The sequence below is a fragment of the Fundulus heteroclitus genome, chromosome 19, assembly GCF_011125445.2.
Source record: "Fundulus heteroclitus isolate FHET01 chromosome 19, MU-UCD_Fhet_4.1, whole genome shotgun sequence".
Classification (NCBI taxonomy): domain Eukaryota; kingdom Metazoa; phylum Chordata; class Actinopteri; order Cyprinodontiformes; family Fundulidae; genus Fundulus; species Fundulus heteroclitus.
Window position 1 is genome coordinate 7,114,024 of NC_046379.1, and position 20,992 is coordinate 7,135,015.

At 39.9% G+C, this 20,992-nt stretch overlaps 1 protein-coding gene across 2 annotated transcripts in view; it reads right to left on the bottom strand.

Annotated features, from left to right (window-relative positions):
* The window catches only part of tdrd9 (tudor domain containing 9), a 53,571-nt gene that overhangs the window by 1,256 nt on the left and 31,323 nt on the right, over positions 1 to 20,992 (bottom strand). For both annotated transcript variants that reach the window (XM_036150767.1, XM_036150766.1), the window contains 15 exons: positions 18,692 to 18,808; positions 18,442 to 18,549; positions 18,044 to 18,144; positions 17,752 to 17,922; positions 15,953 to 16,064; positions 15,639 to 15,854; positions 7,678 to 7,767; positions 7,323 to 7,580; positions 6,998 to 7,162; positions 5,342 to 5,412; positions 5,154 to 5,263; positions 3,228 to 3,324; positions 3,010 to 3,148; positions 218 to 336; positions 63 to 135 (listed from right to left, as the gene is read on the bottom strand). In XM_036150767.1, coding sequence (XP_036006660.1) covers positions 63 to 135; positions 218 to 336; positions 3,010 to 3,148; positions 3,228 to 3,324; positions 5,154 to 5,263; positions 5,342 to 5,412; positions 6,998 to 7,162; positions 7,323 to 7,580; positions 7,678 to 7,767; positions 15,639 to 15,854; positions 15,953 to 16,064; positions 17,752 to 17,922; positions 18,044 to 18,144; positions 18,442 to 18,549; positions 18,692 to 18,808 — 1,947 coding nt within the window. The remainder of the gene's footprint in view (positions 1 to 62; positions 136 to 217; positions 337 to 3,009; positions 3,149 to 3,227; positions 3,325 to 5,153; positions 5,264 to 5,341; positions 5,413 to 6,997; positions 7,163 to 7,322; positions 7,581 to 7,677; positions 7,768 to 15,638; positions 15,855 to 15,952; positions 16,065 to 17,751; positions 17,923 to 18,043; positions 18,145 to 18,441; positions 18,550 to 18,691; positions 18,809 to 20,992) is intronic.

A 20,992-nucleotide genomic window follows, 5' to 3' on the forward strand; every position in this document is an offset into this window, starting at 1 on the left:
CTGCGTCTAAACAGAACAAAAAAAAAAAAAAAAAAGGATCAGAACCCTCATCTGGACCACACCTGGTTCCACTTCCCTTCGTTCTCTTGGTACATCTGAGGGACAGCTTCTCTGGGAGGAGACCTGATGAACAGCCTGCAAAACAAACCATTAAAAAACATGAAACCGGTTCTGTCGTCGTCGCCGTCGTCGTTTTCCTCGTTGGCGGGCGTGTCACCTGGTCAGGCGGTCCCGGCAGTGCTCCTGCTGCCGACTGATCCGGTCCGGGCTCTGGTGCAGAGTGCTGCTGGGCCCGTTGCACAGCAGGCTGTTGATGGCCATCCGCAGAGCGTTGATCTGAAAAAATAAAAATAAAAATCACGCAGAGTCCACAGAAACCTCTGATCAGTTAAAACATCGTGAACATGAAATCAGGGTTCCCACAGATCCTTAAAAAGTCTTAAAAGGCATTGAATTTTGTAATATAAAACTAAGGCCTTAATTGGCATTAAAGTGTCTTAAATCAATCTTTCTTAGGTCTTAAAATTGTTACCAGGTCATAATTAGGATTTTATTTTTGTAATCCTTACCAAACAGTAAAATAATTGACACAATTATATATATTTTTAATTTACTGAACGGCTCAATGTAACCATTATTGGTTCCGTCCCGATAGCGGAACCAATAAAAACTGTTGCGGCCGGACCATAGCTGTGAAAAAAAAGTTGGCACTGGTTATGTTGTGCTTTTTAAAACTGATTTATAGTTTATTTTAGTAGGGAACAAAACAAAGTTTGTGAATTCAGTTCAGTAGTTGTTAAAAAAAATATATATGTAATTTGTGTGTTTTTAGCTTTCTTCCTAGATGGAATGTTTTTCAAAATTTTAAACATGTCTACTGGGCCGGAAAGTAATGGTTTATGTTAAAATAAACATTTGGGTGAACTTGTCGCAACCTGGTTTATCTTGTTTATCGTGAATTTGGTCTTAACTTTTTATTTCAAGTGGCATTAAAAAGTATTAAAAAGTCTTGAATTTAACTTGCCTTATGCTGTAGGAACCCTGTGAAAAGGTCTGGACTCAAAGCAGCACCACGCAGAAGCTGCAACGCACCGTATATTCTGATCTCTTTCTATGAGAACCGCCGGCTTAAGCTACAGTAGAAATTAAGGCTGAAACAACTCTTGGTTTTAATTATCCCGGTGATAAAAACCCTTCTAAAGAAATTTCGCTATTAAAACCGGATGACTGAACGTCCTAAAAGCCATTATAGTTTTATTTAAACTGTAATCAGACCAAGTGGAACAGCTTACAGTCTGAATGCCAGGTGTGATTTATGGCTGTGGCATCAATCATGAGAAGTCACACCTTTTAAGTCACAGTATTGGCCAAACTATGAATAAAAAGCGCGACTTATAGTCTGAAAAATACGGTAATTCACTGAAGCCTTTTAGACCCTGCAGAAAACCTTCAGTGGTTTAACACCTTAGTCAGGGTTCCCACACCCTGGTGAACATCAACTTCAAGGACCTTTCAAGGACTTTCCAGGACCAATTTCCTCAAATTCAAGGACCACACGTGGCGGCATTTACCTACTGTGACCGCTGAATATGTCATCATATTTTAATACAATGCAAATTCAATAAAAGACTAAACGGCATAGAAGTTGTTGGGTCAGAAGCAATGCAAGAAAGTGGACTTAATTTATAGCCTACATTGATATTGATCATATTCATAGCCTACATTTATATCCACAGTACATGGCTATGCCATACTACATTACATATAAGATGTACATTAGCCTACCGTTTCATGGAATTTTATTGAAAAAAGTGCAGCATTGAGATGTTCAGAATTATATCAATTTGTTTCACTTACTTTCATCTTTGATTAAGCTAGTTTTTGACTTCTGTTCAAAGGGCCACGGTTGCCAGAAAGCTGCTCAGAGATACATTTAAATCATTCTCAGGCTTTTGTTACCTTTGTTAAAGACACAATTTCAGTGCATTTTACTAACCCTCCTCCTTTACCCGGGTTTGAGACCGGCAAAATGAACCATAAAGAGACACTATGGCGGAGTTACAAATTTTTTCTTTCAACTTTTTTTTAACATTTTCTTTTTTCTCTTGTGGTCCACTAAGGAGCCTACAAATCACGGTAAAACATGAACAAGTGTCTGTGTGAATCAAATGGCGTTATTTATTTAAGATAAAATATTTCAAATTCAGTTATTTTATGATCAACCTAAGCCATCAATCCTGGCGCATGCACGCTTCATTTGCAGTCTGGACGCTGAGGGTAAACATGCTGTGGCTGTAGCGCTGAGAGGGACTCCTGCGGTAGCTGGAGAACGGGTTTGGGGCGGGGGAGGCGCCCCATGGCAGCACCTGCCGCTGGAGGACAAGAAAAGGAACGACACGTGATTTCACGTAAGAGTCTCCAAAAGTCGCTAGATTTATTCGCTAGTCGCTTTTTTGAAAAAGAGTCGCTGGAGGGGTCTGAAAAGTCGCTAAATATAGCGACAAAGTCGCTGAGTTGGCAACACTGCGTGAATGTAACCTATTGGACGCACGTAGGCCTAAACCGTAGCCTACCAACTAACGAAGAAGAGCGAACGTACTTTTGCAAATTAAAAGTCAGCGGAATCCACATAATTTTAAAAGATCGTGTGGTAGTAAAATAATGACACATGAGTCGTCATCCGTGTGAACTTTCAACCCCACAAAAATTTCATAGACTTTCAAGGACAAGTTGTTTTTTTTGGCTGTTTTCAAGAACTTTCAGGGGCCTTGAATTTATTTTTTCAGATTCACAAACTTTCAAGGATTTCAAGGACCCGTGGGAACCCTGCTTAGTCTTTAAAACCTTGGTATAGCTCGACACCAAAAACCAGCCAAAGCGTACAGTAACGGATGGCACAGGTGGATGCATTTTTATGCAGCGATTAAAATCTTCCATTCAGAATTACAGCATAATATTCCTGCCAAAAAACTGGACACGTTTCCTGCTTCTCTAAAGAAAAAACGCTACCTCGATGATGTCCGTGGCGTCCATCTTGACGTCAAACTGCAGCTCAATGTCGTTCTCAGGCAGGATGGCCTCCTGTGTGCGGCCGTTGAAGCCTAAGCCGAAGAGGGCGCCGGTGTAGTAGCTCCGTTCTTCGTTGGTGCTGCGGAGGGGTAATAAAGGATGTTTGTCACTCCTCGCTAAAGGATCTGACTGCAGCTGCAGGGCGTGGGTGGACCAACCGTAACTCCATGACGGGAGTGAAGAGCATCATCACCAGAGCCGGCAGTCCAGGGATGTCAGGCAGGATGGAGGTGTTGTCCAGCAGGATCTGTACACCTTAAGACAAACACACAGATTTATTACATGCATGTACTGATTATATAGTTTAAGCCAGGCATGTCCAAAGTGCGGCCCGGGGGCCATTTGTGGCTCCTGGACTGATTTTGTGTGCCCCCCCAACTGCATTTCAGGATTTGGTCTACTGCAGGGCTCCAGAGCCGCATGAGGCTCTTTACACCTTCAGCTTTCGCTCTTAAAAACTTACACCAAAAATGCGAGGGAAAAAAAAAATTGGTCAATGTTTCTAAATGTAAAGGTAATTTAAAATTGCTAGTTCTGCAATATATGCGTAACATTTCCAGAAAGAAAGAAACTAATAGTCTATAGAATATTTCACTATAGATAAATGAAGTATAATTTTGTCAATAGGTTGCTTTTTCATCATTTTGATGCCATTTGCTATAAAAATCAAATGTCCAATTGAAGAAAATGCATTAAACCTAAACATAAAAATACTGTTGGTTAAATAATAACTGTTGATCTTTGATAAAAAAAAGAAAAAGTAAACTAATTTCCTGTAGAATAATATAAAAACAAGCTCGTTTCAAAGAGATGTGTAACTTTTGCGGCTCTAAACAAAATTAGTTTAGCTGGACCGAGGGCAAAAATGGCTCTGCAGGTTGTAAAGGTTGCTGACCCCTGGTCTATTGGAAAGATTTGGCTGATGGTGATGGAAACGGTATATTTTTATTAGGGTAAAATTAAGATCTTACAACTGAAAATGTTGGGTAAAACACAATGTATTCATGTTTTAATAACCACACTTTTTACATTCTAGTTAATTTCACACTAAATACGACATCTGTCTGAGGACTAACTCGGATGCAAACTTTTGTGAATTAAAAGCTGTTTTTTTTTTTTCCCCCCTGAACCATCCATTAAAATTGGCTAAATACAGCAAGTGTTTTCAAAGAAATAACGGCTCAAATCCTGTTCTCATATTGCTAGAATAAAAAAAAAAGTTTTGTTTTGCAAAAAAGTCTAACATAATTTGCAAACTGGGTGACCACAAAGCTTTTAACTTTGGGGTCCACAGGGATTTAACATTCTTTTCCTTCAGAAAATCTGAATTAGTTTAATTAAAGTTATCATATTTAGTAAAGTAAAAAAAATAATAATCACATTATTTTTGGGTTGTTTTTTTTAAAATCACTTTTTTGGCCCTCGAGTACTTTTGACTTGAGAATTTCGGCCCACGTGCCAAAAAGTTTGGACACCCCTGGTCTATTGGAAAGATTTGGCTGATGGTGATGGAAACGGTATATTTTTATTAGGGTAAAATTAAGATCTTACAACTGAAAATGTTGGGTAAAAAACAATGTATTCATGTTTTAATAACCACACTTTTTACATTATAGTTCATTTCATACTAAATACGACGTCTGAGGACTTTAACTCGGATGCAAACTTTTGTGCATTAAAAGCTGTTTTTTTCTAACCATCTATTAAAATTGGCTAAATACAGCAAGTGTTTTCAAAGAAATAACGGCTCAAATCCTGTTCTCATATTGCTAGAATTAAAAAAAAAGTTTTGTTTTGCAAAAAAGTCTAACATAATTTGCAAACTGGGTGACCACAACGGTTTTAACTTTGGGGTCCACAGGGATTTAACATTCTTTTCCTTCAGAAAATCTGAATAATTAGTTTAATTAAAGTCATCATATTTAGTAAAGTAAAAAAATATATATATATTTTTGGGTTTTTTTTTATCACTTATCCATTTTTTTGGCCCTCCAGTACTTTTGACTTGAGAATTATGGCCCACGTGCCAAAAAGTTTGGACACCCCTGGTTTAAGCATTGTTGCCACATTCTTTCATATTGAACCTGAAGCACTGATGGCCACCGATCCGGCCACCAGCATGCGCCGATGCTTGAAGTGTGGGTTTTCATTCAGAGTAAAGACGTTGATGCTGTTTCTCTCGACAGCCACGGTCCTGCAGGGCGACACGATTCTCATCAGTAAACCAAATCAGACGCGTCTTTACATTACGCCTGCTGCGTTACATTCTTACCTGTAATAGGCTTTCCTGCTCAAGCTGTAGAAGTTCGTCTTGTAAGGACTCGTAGGTCCTTTCAGATTAACCTGAATCGTCAGAAAGAAGACGACAGATTCATCAGACATCAGTCAGCATGCCTCAGCTCTGAGGCAACGCCGGGCATCCGTTCAGGTTATCAGATGACATGAGCGCACCTGAACCAAGACGGCACATAACCTGAGCCAGAGAAATCACACCACCTAGTGGACAACATGCTTTATTAAAGTAACGCTGTCTCACAAGGTTCCCATGTTTTCACATTTAATCAATTTCCAGATTAAAATTTGAGTTTTTCCAACTGTTTTTATAACATTCTACCACTTGTAAATTATGTGTTTGACCAACTATGGACCGATGCAATTATGAAGTCAGTAAACGGTCATTTTTATATCCTTTTAAGCATCTAGACCAGCGCTGCCCAAGTCCAGTCCTGGAGAGCTACTATCCTGCAACTTCTGGATGCATCCCTCCTGCAACACACCTGGATAAAATGGCCGACTTCCTTCATCAGCACTCAGCTCTGCCGAGGACTGGAAACGAACCATTTATCTGATCCACATTTTGGAGAAAGGATGCATCTAAAAGCTGCAGGATAGTAGATCTACAGGACTGGATTTGGGCATCCCTGGTCTAGACTAGGGCTGGAATATATATAGAAAATAAGAATATTGATAAAATAGAAATCATATTGATCGATATTGATAATTATCAACAAAAACAAAAAATATATTTTAAGTGCAGCCCTGACCATTTTATACAGAAAACACAAACACTGAATTCAAACTTTTAAACCTTTTACTCAGCCAACGTTTTACCAAAACTGCAAATTTATAAAAAAGAAAAAAACGTGTGCTCTCTGAACTCTTTAAAGGGGGCGGGGCTTGGTTCCTGGGCCTGCGTTATGATTGGCTGGGATAATGTAATGACTAATATTAACCTACATGGCTAAAACGCAAAAGGAAGGAAAACTGTTCTATTGGAGTTTTTATTTACCCTTTTTTCTATCATCAAGATACGTCTATTGATCGATATATATCGTTATTGAATTATCGTCCAGCCCTTGTCTTGACCAATTTATATCAGCTTTATTCAAACTCCTGTTCCAATAGGTCTCGGCTGGATTATTCTACATTAAATACAGATTATTTAGCCAAGCTAAGATATCTCTGCAGGAACTAGACTACATCACAGGGCATTGTGGATAAAGAACCAAAACAAACGTGTAGCAATATTGCCTGGAGAAACTGCTCAGGTCAGATTAGGAGGGAGAACGAGTTGAAATGTTCAACAGAAATAAGGTCAAACCAAAGAACCTCACAGCTGCTGGCAAATATTCACAAGAGCAAAGGTTTTAAACTAAATAGCAGGAAAACAGGCTGAGGGATCCACCACTGCCACACAAAGGTTAAAAAACAGACAATTATAAAAAATCAAATCCTTCCCACGGTTAGCAACCAGCTAGCAGAGATTCAGGAGACCTTCCAGCAGAAAACATCACAGCACAGACACATCTTATGGAAATGTCTGCGGGTTGGATGGGAGTTCTCCGATCCGTGAAATGCATCGATATCAGAACCCGATACCGATATTGGATCGGCCCCATCCCTAGCTTAAGGGTGGCCGACTTCTTACCTTTAAATAGGAGCAGGACGGCTTACTGGACAACTGAGTCAACAGATTGTTGATGATTTCCTCCTCCTCGTTCTTGCGATCTCGCCAGGAACTGTTGACGGAACCGGGAATAAATGTTCCCTTCTCTAGGTCGTCGTACATCGACTTTAGGTCTTCGTGGCTTTGCTGAAACACAGACAACATGATATTCAAGGCTTGTTTTCACATTTTTATCCAATTTTTTTTTTTTTTAAATCATTCATAATTTTCAATGATTCCAGTGAAAACCTTTTTTTTTTTTATCTTTGGGTGGATATTTCTGGGTAGATAATGTTCGGTCCGTCACCTGAGACTCAACGCACTCCTCTGCTTTCACGGCATGGCCCTCTTCCACCAGTATGTCTACCACGCTGGTGGGTTCTGCGTCCTTTTTAACGAGCAGGTCCACACGCATGACACCGTGCAGGATGGAGTAGACGGACACGACGACCGACTGCTGCTTCACCACAGAGATGAAGCAGTCTCTGGCACAGCTGCTCCACTGGTTTCCCAAGATGATGGACTGGGCTGAAGGCCGCATCCCAGCAACCTGGAACTCCCGGGCCTAAAAAAAAAAAAAAAAAAACGAGCAGAGATCAGAGGTTTGCTACCGTCAACCTTCACAGAGGAGGACATTTTTCAGCCCAGGACCTGAGGTCTACCTGGAACGGCGCAGACAGCAGATCAGATGGAAGTTCTCTGAGGCTGCTGCTGGAGACGACCCCCGTGTTGCCAAAGTCCAGAAAGAACACCTGCAGAAACAAACCAACAAAAAGGTTCTCCTTGGTAATGTGTGGGTTCTCTACGGATACGCCCCGCACTCCTAAAACATCACTGTTAGGCTAACTTTACAGCTAATTTAAGATTAGACTAGCTTGTTCTCCTTTTTCTTTGCTAATAAGGTTCCTGTGGAACCAAATTCCCAGTTTTGGTCCGTGAGGCAGACACCCTGTCTACTTTTAAGACTAATCTTAAATCTTTCCTTTTTGACAAAGCTTATAACTAGAGTGGCTCATGTTACTCTGAGCTACCTTTATAGTTTTACTGCTATAGGCTTAGGCTACCGGAGGACATCAGGATCTAATTTTCTCACTCTATAGAGTTCTACTGTTCTTCAATTATGCATTATGTGTTGTCATTTCTGCTTTAACTTTCTGTTCTCTCTCTTTTATCTTCATAGTAGGTACACCTGGTCTGGCGTTCTGTTAACTGTGACATCATCCAGAGAAGACGGCTCACCCGCTACTACCATCTAATGTAGAACAGATTACTGGATCAATGTGTGCTTCTGTGCTTTTTTGTTTCTCTTGTTGTGTCTCTGTTCTGTCTTCTGTAACCCCAATCGGTCGAGGCAGATGACCGTTCACACTGAGCCTGGTTCTGCTGGAGGTTTTTCCTTCCCGCTAATGGGGAGTTTTTCTTCCCACTGTCGCTTCATGCTTGCTCAGTATGAGGGATTGCAGCAAAGCCATGTACAATGCAGATGACTCTTCCTGTGGCTCTACGGTTCCCCAGGAGTGAATGCTGCTTGTCGGGACTTTGATGCAATCAACTGGTTTCCTTATATAGGACATTTTTGACCAATCTCTATAATATGATTGAACTTGACTTTGTAAAGTGCCTTGAGATGACATGTTTCATGAATTGACGCTATATAAATAAATTGAATTGAATAATTGTGTGTAACTGTCTGCCACCATCACATCCCAATCTCCCCATTGCGGGACAATAAAGGAATTCTGATCTTATCTGGTGTCTCTGAATTGCTCTTAGGTGTCGATGTGTGTGTGATTGTTTGTCCCGTTTGTTGCCCTGTGACAATCTTTGGCCTGGATGGACGGAAACAAATTGCGTGCTTCTGAAAAATTCCTCTCTTCTTATTCTAATTTAGAAAAAGATTTGGTTGCATAAGTAGCTTTTTCCCACTGGGCAACAATAATAAGAATAAAAAAAAGTTTCCTTCAACGAGAATCTAAACATTCATACCTTGCAGTAGCAAGAAAAAGTCCAAAAAGGAAAAGAATCGTTAAAATTTAGTCTTCGACCGTCTAGGGATAGAAACAAATAATCCGACTTACTGTTGAATAATGGTTTATTGGATTAAAATGTGTTTCCTCCCATTAACTCATAATGTCTACTTAGACCAGGGGTGCCTAAGGCAGCTTTTATTTGTGTATTAAGTCTCAGGGTTTTAATAATTTCAGACCATTACATTTCCTTGTAAATATTTTTCTTCCAAGTGTTTATTTCTTCTACAAGTGTTTAAAATTTTCCTTTAAAAGACAAACATCTGACTTCCGGTTGTGACATGTAGGAAGAGGACGCACACGCGAAGGCTCCCGGCTCACTTTTTGTTACCCTCCCTTTGGAACGAATTTTCGGCACTAACTTCGACACAATTTTAGTCGCTGAAGTCGGTTTGACAGTTTCCTCAGTAACGAGCATGTCCAAACACGCAAAATCAGTTAATGTTCAAACTCCGGCGACGCGTGCGGCGGGCAAGCTAGCATCCTTTGCAGCTAGCAACCTTTCATCAACAGCGGGGGATCCTGTGACACCCGAGAAACCTGCAGCAACGGTGGTGGCCATGGACCAACTGGCGGCTGAATTCGCTAAACAGCGAACATCACTCAAGGAGGATGTTTCTACCCTTATTCAAGACGCCGTCAGACCAATACAGGCTTCACTGGACTCACTACAGACAACAGTGACCTCATTCCAGAGTCGTCTCACCGCCGTCGAGTCAGTGGCAGGTGATAACTTCGAGCGGCTAACAGCGGCCGAGTCTACCATCAAAACGCTCCAGAGCCAGACCCAGTCACTGCTGGACCGGTGCGACGACCTCGAGAACCGCTCACGGAGATCTAATCTCCGCATATTGAATATTCCCGAGGGCAGTGAAGACGGCAAAGATCCCTTAAAGTTCATGTCGGATGTCTTGATGGAAGTGATGGGTCCCGATGTTTTCTCTACACCGCCTGAGCTGGAGAGAGCCCACCGTACCCCGACCTCCAGAGCTGGCCAGAGATCTTCCCCCCGTGCGTTCCTGGTCTGCTTCTCCAGGTTCCAACAGAAAGAAGTAGCGCTTCGCTGGGCCAGGAATCATGAGCTCAAATACCGAGGCGCCGCTATAAGGATATATCAGGACGTCAGCGCAACCCTCGCTAAAAAGAGAGCCGCGTTTAACGGCGTCAAGCAGGCTCTCTATCAGAAGAACGTCAGATTCCACCTGCTCTACCCGGCCCGGCTGCGAGTGATGTGCGGGGACGACGTGTTCACTTTCAGCTCACCTGATGAAGCTCAGAAGTTTTACGATCGGAGGTTCAGTAACTTGGAATAAGACTGTGTCACGGTTTGGACTCTTCATTTTGGCGATGGTTAATCACTTGTCTTAAATAATGTATAAGTTCATCTTTCCAGCATGCGATGTCAACCTGCGGTCCGTGGACCCGAGGTATGGTCACTCAGGAAAGTTATTATTGGACTAATCAGCACTATGCTTAATTACAGCCAGAATTTTCCTCCATTTAATATAAAAAAAACAAAACAAAACTTTTGTTGCATATCAACTTTGAGGTTAAATATGTTCATTTGTGTGCCTACTTGTTTGCTAGTTATCCTGATGTCCAACCATCAGTTTTTTGTTTCCATTTTTGGGTCAAGAGATTTAAGTACAGCCTATCGTAGGAACTGGGAGCCTTCCTGAGAAGAAGTTTGGGGAAAATGTGCTTCTGGAAGTTTTTTGAAATAGTGTTTAGCCTGCAGCTTGCCTCAGAGAGAGGGACAAGTATAGGCTTAGTTCTAGGTTTGTTTTTGTTTGTGGGAAGGGTTGGGGAAAGGGACACCAACGTGTTTTTACAAAATATACTTGTCTCTACTTGCTTAAGAGATAGAACGAGCCTTTCTGTATACTCTAATACATCGCTTTTTCACCTTTTATTTATTTATTATTATTTTTTTTTTTTTTTTTTTTTTTTTTTTTTTTTTTTTTTTACTCTAGTTAAACATGGTAAATGGTATCAATGCAAAAGTGGCTGCTATACGATTTGTTAGCTGGAATGTAAGGGGCTTAAATGGGCCCGTTAAAAGAGCCAGGATATTTAACCATCTAAAGTTTTTAAAATGTGATATCGCATTTCTACAGGAAACCCACCTATTGTTAAAAGATCAAGTCAGACTTAAAAAGAGATGGGTGGGTAATGTATTCCATTCAGATCTAAACTCTAAAACTTGTGGAACAGCTATATTAATCCATAAAAAAATTCAGTTTAATGCTACTGCTGTTGTTTCTGATCCACAGGGACGATTTGTTATGGTTTCAGGGCTCCTCTATCACAAGCCTGTGGTCCTAGTAAATATCTACGCCCCGAATTGGGATGATGAGAAGTTTATGGGTAAAATCGTATCACTAATCCCAGATTTGAATTCACAACAGTTGATTTTTGGCGGAGACTTAAACTGTGTAATGAATCCGACACTTGACCGGTCCAGTCCTAAATCTACAAACCTTTCTAAAAAGGCCAAACTATTGTCAACCTTTATGGACCAGATAAGAGGTATTGACCCCTGGCGTTTTCTATTTCCACAAAGTAAATCCTTCTCTTTTTTTTCTAATGTACATCACTCATATAGCAGAATAGACTATTTTTTCATTGACCAGAACCTTCTCCCCTCTGTCACAAAAGTTGAATATTCATCTATAGTAGAATCAGATCATGCCCCTGTATTACTTGACCTTGCACTCCCCCGCTATCAATTACAACACTCGCCTTGGAAACTAGACAGAAACCTTTTGGCCGATGAGAGCTTTTGTAAAATGATATCCCAAAAAATAGATGACTTTATAAATTTCAACAAAAAAGATGATATTTCTCCTTCTCTCCTGTGGGAAACATTAAAAGCGGTGATTAGGGGTGAGATCATAGCGTACTCGGCTAAAATAAACAGGATGAAAAGAAATAAGCTAGAGGAGCTTATTAAAGCTGTATCTATGGTGGATGCTCAATACTCTGTCTCCCCTTCCCCCGAGCTCTACAAGAGGAAACTGGACCTCCAAACACAATATAATTTACTATCAGCTGAGAAAACAGAACGTCTCCTAATAAAATCACAGGGGTATGTTTATGAACACGGTGACAAGGCTGGGCGTTTATTAGCCCATCAACTCAAGTGTCGTTCAGCTTCTCAACAAATCCCGCAAATTCGCAAAGAAGATGGTAACCTAACTATTGATCCAAAAGAAATTAAGGACACATTTTCCTCATTTTACTTGAATCTTTATACTTCAGAGATGACAAATGGTTGCTCCGATATGGAACATTTCTTCAATAACCTCCAGACTCCTTCTGTATCAACAGTTCACAGGACTGAATCCGACCTTCCATTAAATTGTAAGGAAATCATTACTGCAATAAAAGCAATGCAGAGCGGCAAGGCACCAGGCCCGGATGGGTATCCCATAGAGTTCTTTAAAAAGTTCTCTAATAAACTGTCAACAATTCTGCTTGAGATGTTCAATGACTCTTTGTCCCATGGGTCACTCCCGCATACATTGACTGAAGCATCAATTACCCTCCTACTCAAGCCAGGTAAAGACAGCAAAGAATGTGGCTCATACCGACCCATCTCCCTCCTAAACTGTGATGTGAAGATCTTGGCCAAAGTCCTTGCCTTACGCCTTGAAACCACAATGCAGGACGTAATATCTGCTGACCAAACTGGTTTTATTTCAGGCCGGCATTCATTTACAAATATTCGTCAGCTCCTAAATGTTATCCACTCTCCTGTGTCCAGCGCGGTACCTGAAGTGGTTATCGCGCTGGACGCAGAGAAAGCTTTTGATCGGGTAGAATGGGGATATTTATTTGCATGTTTAAAAAAATTCGGATATGGCCCCAATCTTATCTCGTGGATTAAACTTTTATATACCTCTCCCAAAGCCTGTGTAGTCATAAATGGTAAACGCTCACAGTATTTCCAGCTATCAAGGGGCACCCGTCAGGGCTGTCCAATCAGTCCATTGTCGTTTGCCTTGGCCATAGAGCCCCTGTCTATTATTCTAAAAACATCACCATCAATTACTGGAATCACTAGGAGGGGGAGAGAGTATAAGGTATCTCTTTATGCTGATGACTTGCTAATGTATGTATCTGACCCTGTTTTATGTGCTCCTCATATTATCCACACCCTGGGGAGGTTTGGCGCCCTCTCTGGGTACAAACTGAACTTCAGTAAAAGTGAATGTTATCCTGTCAATGACTTGGCTCTTCAAATACAGGAAGGAGCTCTGCCGTTTCATTTGTCTAAAAATGGCTTTAAATACCTGGGTATTAATATTACAAGGGATATGCAAAATCTTTACCAGGAAAACTTCTGTCAGTTATTTGAGAAAATTAAATTAGACTTGAAGAAATGGAAACCACTTTACCTTTCCTTGGCTGGAAAAGTAAACTGTATCAAAATCAATGTGCTACCCAGGTTTCTATACCTGTTTCAATGTATCCCACTTTATCTCCCCAAGTCTTTTTTTAAGTCTATTGATAAGGCTCTAATTTCATTCATATGGAATGGGAAGAAGCCTAGAATACGATTAGAACTGTTACAGAGGCCTAAAAACCAAGGTGGCTTAGCCCTTCCAAATTTATGTCACTACTACTGGGCCTCAAATGTTCAAAAAATCATGTACTGGCTCCACACTCCCGATACAGACTGGTGTCACTTTGAAGCTGTATCTTGCATCTCCACTTCTCTCAGAGCCCTGGTCACTTCCAGCCTACCCCTCCCTTTCTCACAATACACTAACAATCCTATAGTCATAAACACTCTCAAAATATGGGCTCAATTTAGACAGAGTTTTGGGTTTAAAAACCTTCTCCATCTGGGTCCCATAAACAATAATCACCTTTTCCTCCCAACTAAGTTAGACTCTGAATTTACTCTCTGGCAGAGACGTGGCATTCATAATTTTGAGGACTTATACATAAACTGTATCTTTGCAAGCTTTGAAGATGTATCACACAAATATGACCTCCCTCAGTCTAGCTTATTCCGATATTTCCAAGTCCGCCACTTCCTTCAACACCATGATCCCAGCTTTCCATACATATCATCACCTTCTGGTCTGGATGATCTGTTAAAATCGCCGTTTAATTCTAAAAGACTGGTCTCCAGAATCTATGATTGCATATCCTCTTTTAAAAACACAACACTAGATAAGATCAGAGCAGACTGGGTGGATGAGCTGGGGGAGGACTTGGAAAAGGACATTTGGGAGAACGCTTTACTAAGAGTAAACAACAGCACTTTCTGTGCCAAGCTAAACATAATACAATTTAAGGTCCTACATCGCATTCACTATTCCAAAGCAAGACTGGCTAAAATATATCCTAACACAGATTCAAGCTGTGACAGGTGCCGAAACATTCCTGCTGACTTAACACATATGTTCTGGTCATGCCCAGCCCTGGCAACCTACTGGTCCACCATCTTTAAAACATTGTCAGAAGCATTGAGTATTAATCTTCAGCCCAACGTAGCTATGGCCATATTCGGTGCCACAGATAGAAGAGATTCAACATTAAGAGAAGGCCATAGAAATATAATTGCTTTCACAACGCTGCTTGCACGCAGAAGAATTTTATTGCATTGGAAATCCAAAAATCCACCCAAGGCATCTTTGTGGTTTAGTGACTTGACACACTTCATACATTTAGAGAAAATAAAATATACTCTAAGGGGGTCCAAGGACAAATTTCTCTCTATCTGGGGTCCAATACTGACACACTTAAGTAAACTCAAAACTGTGCCCACTTAATAATCCCCTGGCAGTTATTCTGCGTTTGTATCTGTATTTATGATTGAACCCATGTGTACCAGCCTCGGTGCGGGAGTGCCGAGATATTTGCCCTTTTTGTTATGTACGCTCATTTGTGTATAAACTGGGATATATATTTGTATGTAATCTTTATATTCGTTTATTTTTGTTTATTTATTCTTATTTTTTTTATATATATTTTTTTTTATTTAATTTTTTTTTTTTATTTATTTATTTATTTATTTATTTATTTTTTTTTTTTGTTTGGATTGGTGTCTAACATGTTCTTGGGATTGGGGTTAAAATATAAATATGAGTATCATGTCTCTTGTAATCGAAATCATTTAATGTATCACTGATGCTCATTTAAAAAATAAAGATAAAAAAAAAAAAAAAAAAAGACAAACATCTTTATTTAGAGGCCATTTTTGTTTCTTGTGGTTAACGCAGAGAAAAGTCAAAATTGCAATTTTGGTTGAAACATATTGTAGGCAGAACGCAATCATTCTGCTCTGAGTTTAGATGCTGTGGGTCTTTTAGCAACTAATCTGCACAGCGAGGAAACAAAATGATTTGTTGTTTGTATATGTTTAAAAAGACATGATAAATTAAACTGGGAAAAAAAAAAAAAAAAAATCGCATTAAATCGCAATATTAAGAAAAAAAAATAGCAATTAGATTATTTTCCAAAATCGTTCAGCCCTACTACAATGCGGGTGATATTTAGCCCTAGGACCTGAATTTGACATCTATGCCATAAAGTATGACAAGAGGAAGAAGTATTACATCCCTATCAATACTGATATTCACCTCCACCGTGTTGCCACGCATGTGCAGGATCTTGGCTCGGTAGTACAGACTCTCCTCGTTGTTCTCAGAGTACGGCGCCAGACACAGCAGGTTCGGGTAAAGCGACACGGTCACAGGAGACATGGAGCACTTGTTGATCTCTGCCGTCAGGCGGCGCTGCTTCTCCAAGCTGCCGTCATCTGCTGGGAACCCCCAGAAATGACCCACGTCCAGCACCTGATGAGGAAAGATAAATAGCTTCTTTAACGTCCTCGGAATTAAAGCATCTAAATATCTGTTAGCGTCGCTTTTTAATTTGGTTTGGTCAATCTGACCTCTGTGATGTTCACAACAAACGAGAGACTGGGAGGCAGCTTGTCTGGGTTGAGCTTGCTGCCGACGGCATCGATCATGGAGAGCGACTGGCTCTGGATGTCAACCGTCAACCTGTTAATGAAACCCGAACAAACAGAGCACCTTCATTAACACTGAACTTTGCTATATCGTCATCAGTCAGTCCATCTCCTTTTAAGTGTGAAAGCCTTACAAGCATTTAGATGGTACTTTAAAGCAAAATAAACCTCAAAGGTTTAGACACAAAACAATTTATGGATCAAAACAACCCCGTGTTTAAGCTAAACAATAGGACAAAAACACTACCGCCATCTGGCTGAAATGAAAAACAACAAAAAAATAAAAATAAGGATTTATTCCAAGTTTAAAGGTAAAGTCTAAAGAGGAGCCTAGATGCAGCCGGATCTTCCAATCCTTTAAGCGGCTCCTTGGTACCACAAGGAACATAAGAGTGTTGCTCTCTGCCTCATGTGTCAAGCAGACTGGGGGGGGAGGGGGGGGGGGGGGGGGGGGGGGTTTCTGTGTCTAAAAGGACTCCAGGATGGGGAAGACTTATTAAAGTAAAAAATAAAAACATTTACTCTAGCAATTAGTGTGAAGTGTTATAATTATGTTCATTAAACATTTTTATTGGTATCCCTATTAAATTTCATCACAAGTGCAAGAGCTACCATATATTTTTTAGACTAAAAGGTGCACTTATAATCCTTTAATTTTCTCAAAAATTGATGGTGCCCCTTATATATGATCACCGTTGTGCTTACTGGCTGATTTCATGTGGTACAATGTGCTCAAAAATCTGGCAAAATGTGTAAATACGACTTTGGTTAGCAACAAAGCCGCTCCACTAAATGGATATTAGGAGCATTACGGTACAGCGTGTCACTCCCTGATCTGGGGGTGCGCATCATCTAAAATGAGCCGATTCAATACGATTCTCCATAAATAGCTCAGCTCCAATATCGATATTTATTACTTTCAAATTAATGGCCAAAGTCATTCAATCAACAAAACCAGCCAAATATTATATTTATGTTCGATTTATTGAACGCTGATATATTAACAGGAAAATAAAGAGCATTTGGTTCAAAGCATTTAACGTATCAGAAACCAAAAATGGACAAAGGCGCTTCTAAAATCCTGTCGGCCATTCCGTAAATTCGTATCACTTGCACTTCCTCACTGTGAACATTAGGGCTGCGCTGTAATAACGCCCCCTAGGGGTTGGGAGGTATGTCAATATTGAAAGCCAGAATATAGATATTAAATCGTTTTTAAAAACATCAATATTAATCTTTGTATCGATTTTTATGCTCAGCCCTAACCTGATCGGCCCCCTGGCATCGCGCCCCACTATTTGAGAAGTAGTGAGTTAAAATGTCCAGTTGTCGCAATTAAAATCCAGGTTTCACCATTTGTTCCTCAAAATTAGATTAATCAACCAGGAATAAAATAAACAGGTTGTAACATTTGGAAAATAATTCAGACTCTTTCCAGATTGATGCAGGAAAAAATTAAATATATACCGCACCCCCTAATCTAAAATCTCATGATCTTCTGACAGTAAAGGCCTTCTTCTGCATCGACTTGCTCAAAGTGAGAAATGTCTGGGCAGTGACTCTAAACAGACTGAGGATCAGGACGTCAGCACTAATCAAAGCTCGACACCGCAACCCGCTAACGAAATATTATATCAGTTTATTCCCAAGATTTTTGCAAATACTGAACAAGAGATAATACAGAAACCTGCTGAGCTGCTAGCCGGACAACGGAGCCGTACCGTGAGAATCGCAGGTGGGATATTGCTCTCCTGCCTGCACAGAGCTCGATTTGCTCAGTGGGATAGACTGACAGCTCCAGTTTGAAGCTCCTATGGGCCATCAGGAGGGCGAGCGTCACCTCAGGCAACACCCCCGAATCCTTGGACTTCCCATGAAACTCCACATAAGCTCTGAGGACACACACACACACACATATCTATGTATAAAACAATAATTGGTATAATAAGAAAAAACCTGCAATAAAAGAAAAAAGCTTGGGTGATATCTGATTTGCTGATTTGATCCCGGTACCTGGAGGAGTCGAATGTGATCGTTTTCACCTGTCCACACAGGCGGAACAAGGACTGCAGCTGCTTGTAGTACAAAAAGTTGTACGGCGGGATGTTCCTCACCTAGAAAAGTAACAATTCCGGGTTTATAACCTAACAAATCTCAATCGCAAAACCCACATTAACATTTATTATTTCAATACTTTTTAATAAATGAGTATAAGATTACCCCCTTGCAACAGCAGTAAACAGCAAACGAATCAGATAAAGTTGAGCCATGCCTGCATGTTTTGCTCAATAATCAGACATTTATATATATATATATATATATTTTTTTTTTAGAATCAATCAGCAAAATTAAATCTTATTTTCAAATGTCACAACTCCAAGTAATATTCCTTCAGACATAAACATCGTTACCATGACCGTTCTTTGAGGGTTGAAGCCACTCAGCTCTTTGCAGACTTGTTGTTCATCTATCTCCTGCTGGAAAAAGTAGTTTGGGTAGAACGCGCCGGCAATGACAATCTGAAACAAAATCCATGAAAAGGTTATTGCTAAGGTATCGAAATACAACCAAAATCTCGTTTCACAAGAGTCAGTCTGGTGTACGCATCACACTTTTAGTCATGGAAATCATGCATGCGTTTGTTGCACAGAGAGGACTAACCTGGAGGATGAACTTTTGCCGGTGAATGCTGGTGGGGTCTGGGGACGGAGCGTCCTCTGGAACGTGCATGTTGAACTGGGACACGCGTTTCTTCAGGTCCTTGTACAACTCTGCGACCTGGACAGAGTACAGAGTAAACACGCTGTCCATAAAAAAGTCTTAAACCAAGTCAGCGTGAGCCTCATTGGATAATGAGTGAATGGATCATGTTTCAGCCGGTAACAGGTTATTTAATCTCAACAGATGCAGAGAGCAGCTCCTCATTTCTCTCCCATCTCATCTAGTTTCTAAACTAAACCACAAACCTCCTCTCAGATACTGTCATGGTGCAAAGAAGGTATACCATCCACCAATGCAAAAAGATTGGAGGGTGTACTTCCTTATTTTCCCATCATCAGTGTAAATGATGGCTACAGTAGCTATGTTTGCATGCAAAAAATTCATGATCGGATTGAAATGTATTCAGATTTTTTTTAATATACATAATAATTGGATTGTATCGTTTGTGTGGGAGCACAATTAAGCCAATCATAATGTGCGTTTATATGCACCTGGTTTTATTCAGAATACAACCTGTCTGACATGCATAGTTATCAAATTTCCCTTAAAGGGACAGTGTGTAACTAATTTGGCTTGTAATTAGCAAAAATCAAGTATTGCCTTTATAAATACATATTCTGGCAAAGTCTAATCACCTCAAATCAAAAATGAAAGCATCCTCATAACTTAGAATTAGAAGTTTATAAATACATGGGTGTGGGTGCACCCACTGGGAGGTGCCTGTTGCGCCGCTATTTTCTGATTTCAGAAGCTTAAAGGGGACAAACTTGTCAGCCATACGCGTTTCATCCATCTGTCTCCTATAAGAGGACATGCTGTTGGTGGAGGAGGAGTATAAACAAGCAAAGAGGGCCATAGATCATTCTACTTGTCATTTTCTGTAGAAACGGAGAACGATTCATACTCTTTGCCTAACGTGAGGGAAGAGAAAATAACCAGGAAAGACTTGCGGATTTTACAAACGACTTTAGAGGAAAACTAGCAAAACCCCTTTCACATGATGACCGTAGCTATAAGCAGCAGCTTGGTACCAAATACATTAAGGAGATGTTTACAGTGTCACATGCATGATACTCTGCTGCTTCTGTAGTAGTTATTACACACGTAGTGAGGTTGTAATTCTTTTGTTTTTGTAAGGCCCCAGTCTGAAAATTTTACACACTGGGGCCTTAAAAAAAATAAATAAATAAATAAAACACACAAGAACTACTTCCGTCTTTGCTGAACAACATAAGATAGTAAACAAAGCAGTACCGTAATTTTCGGACTATAAATCGCACTTTATATCATTGATTGGCCTATCCTGCAACTTATCGTCAGGTGCAACTTATAGCAATTTTAAATGGTACTTCAAATTAAACATAAGATAATATAGTCTTTATTGATCTCACAATGGAGAAATTCACTCGTCACATCGGCTCTTACAAGAAGGTGCAGAGTAGGGAAGGTGCATTCAGTTATATACAGTGAGTCTTCATATCTACAATGGATCAAAAAAGAATACCAAAAAATACAAAAAAGGAAATAGGAATGTAAATGTCTCATTTACATTCTTAGTGGTCTATATATATATATATATATATATATATATATAAGGGCTGGGCAAGTTAACGCGTTAATTTTCGCATTAACTCATTAGACCGCTCCCTGCGGTTACCTCAGAAATTGCCTGTTTTTGGTAGATTTTTTCCCCATAAAGAGAATTCCCTGTCAGTGGCAATAAGCTTTAATTTATTATTATTGCTATTTTTTGTTTTACATGTTTAAGTTGAGCTTTACACTAAATATGTTACTGATAAGTGCTACAAATGTTACAACACTTTTGTTCATATGGCAGCAGAACATTAAAATAAAAGTGCTCTTTACACTACTTTTGAATTCATTCTTGGAGTTTGTAAATACAATGCGATTAATCGCTAATAATCAGGCAAATTATGCGATTAATCGCGATTAAATATTTTAATCGTTGCCCAGCCCTAATATATATATATATATATATATATATATATATATATATATATATATATATATATACTTAAATATATACATATATCTATGAACCAACAAGTAAACATTACCGTCTATAGCAGAGAGTGGAGAGGTCCTGAGAGGCCTCTAGACTTGGAAAATGTGAATTTTTGCAGTTGCACGCGGGCCGTCAACCAATGAGAGACTCTGCTATGTGACGGACTGGAGGATTTTCCAACAGGGAAAATATTTTTACTTCGGATCACTGATAAA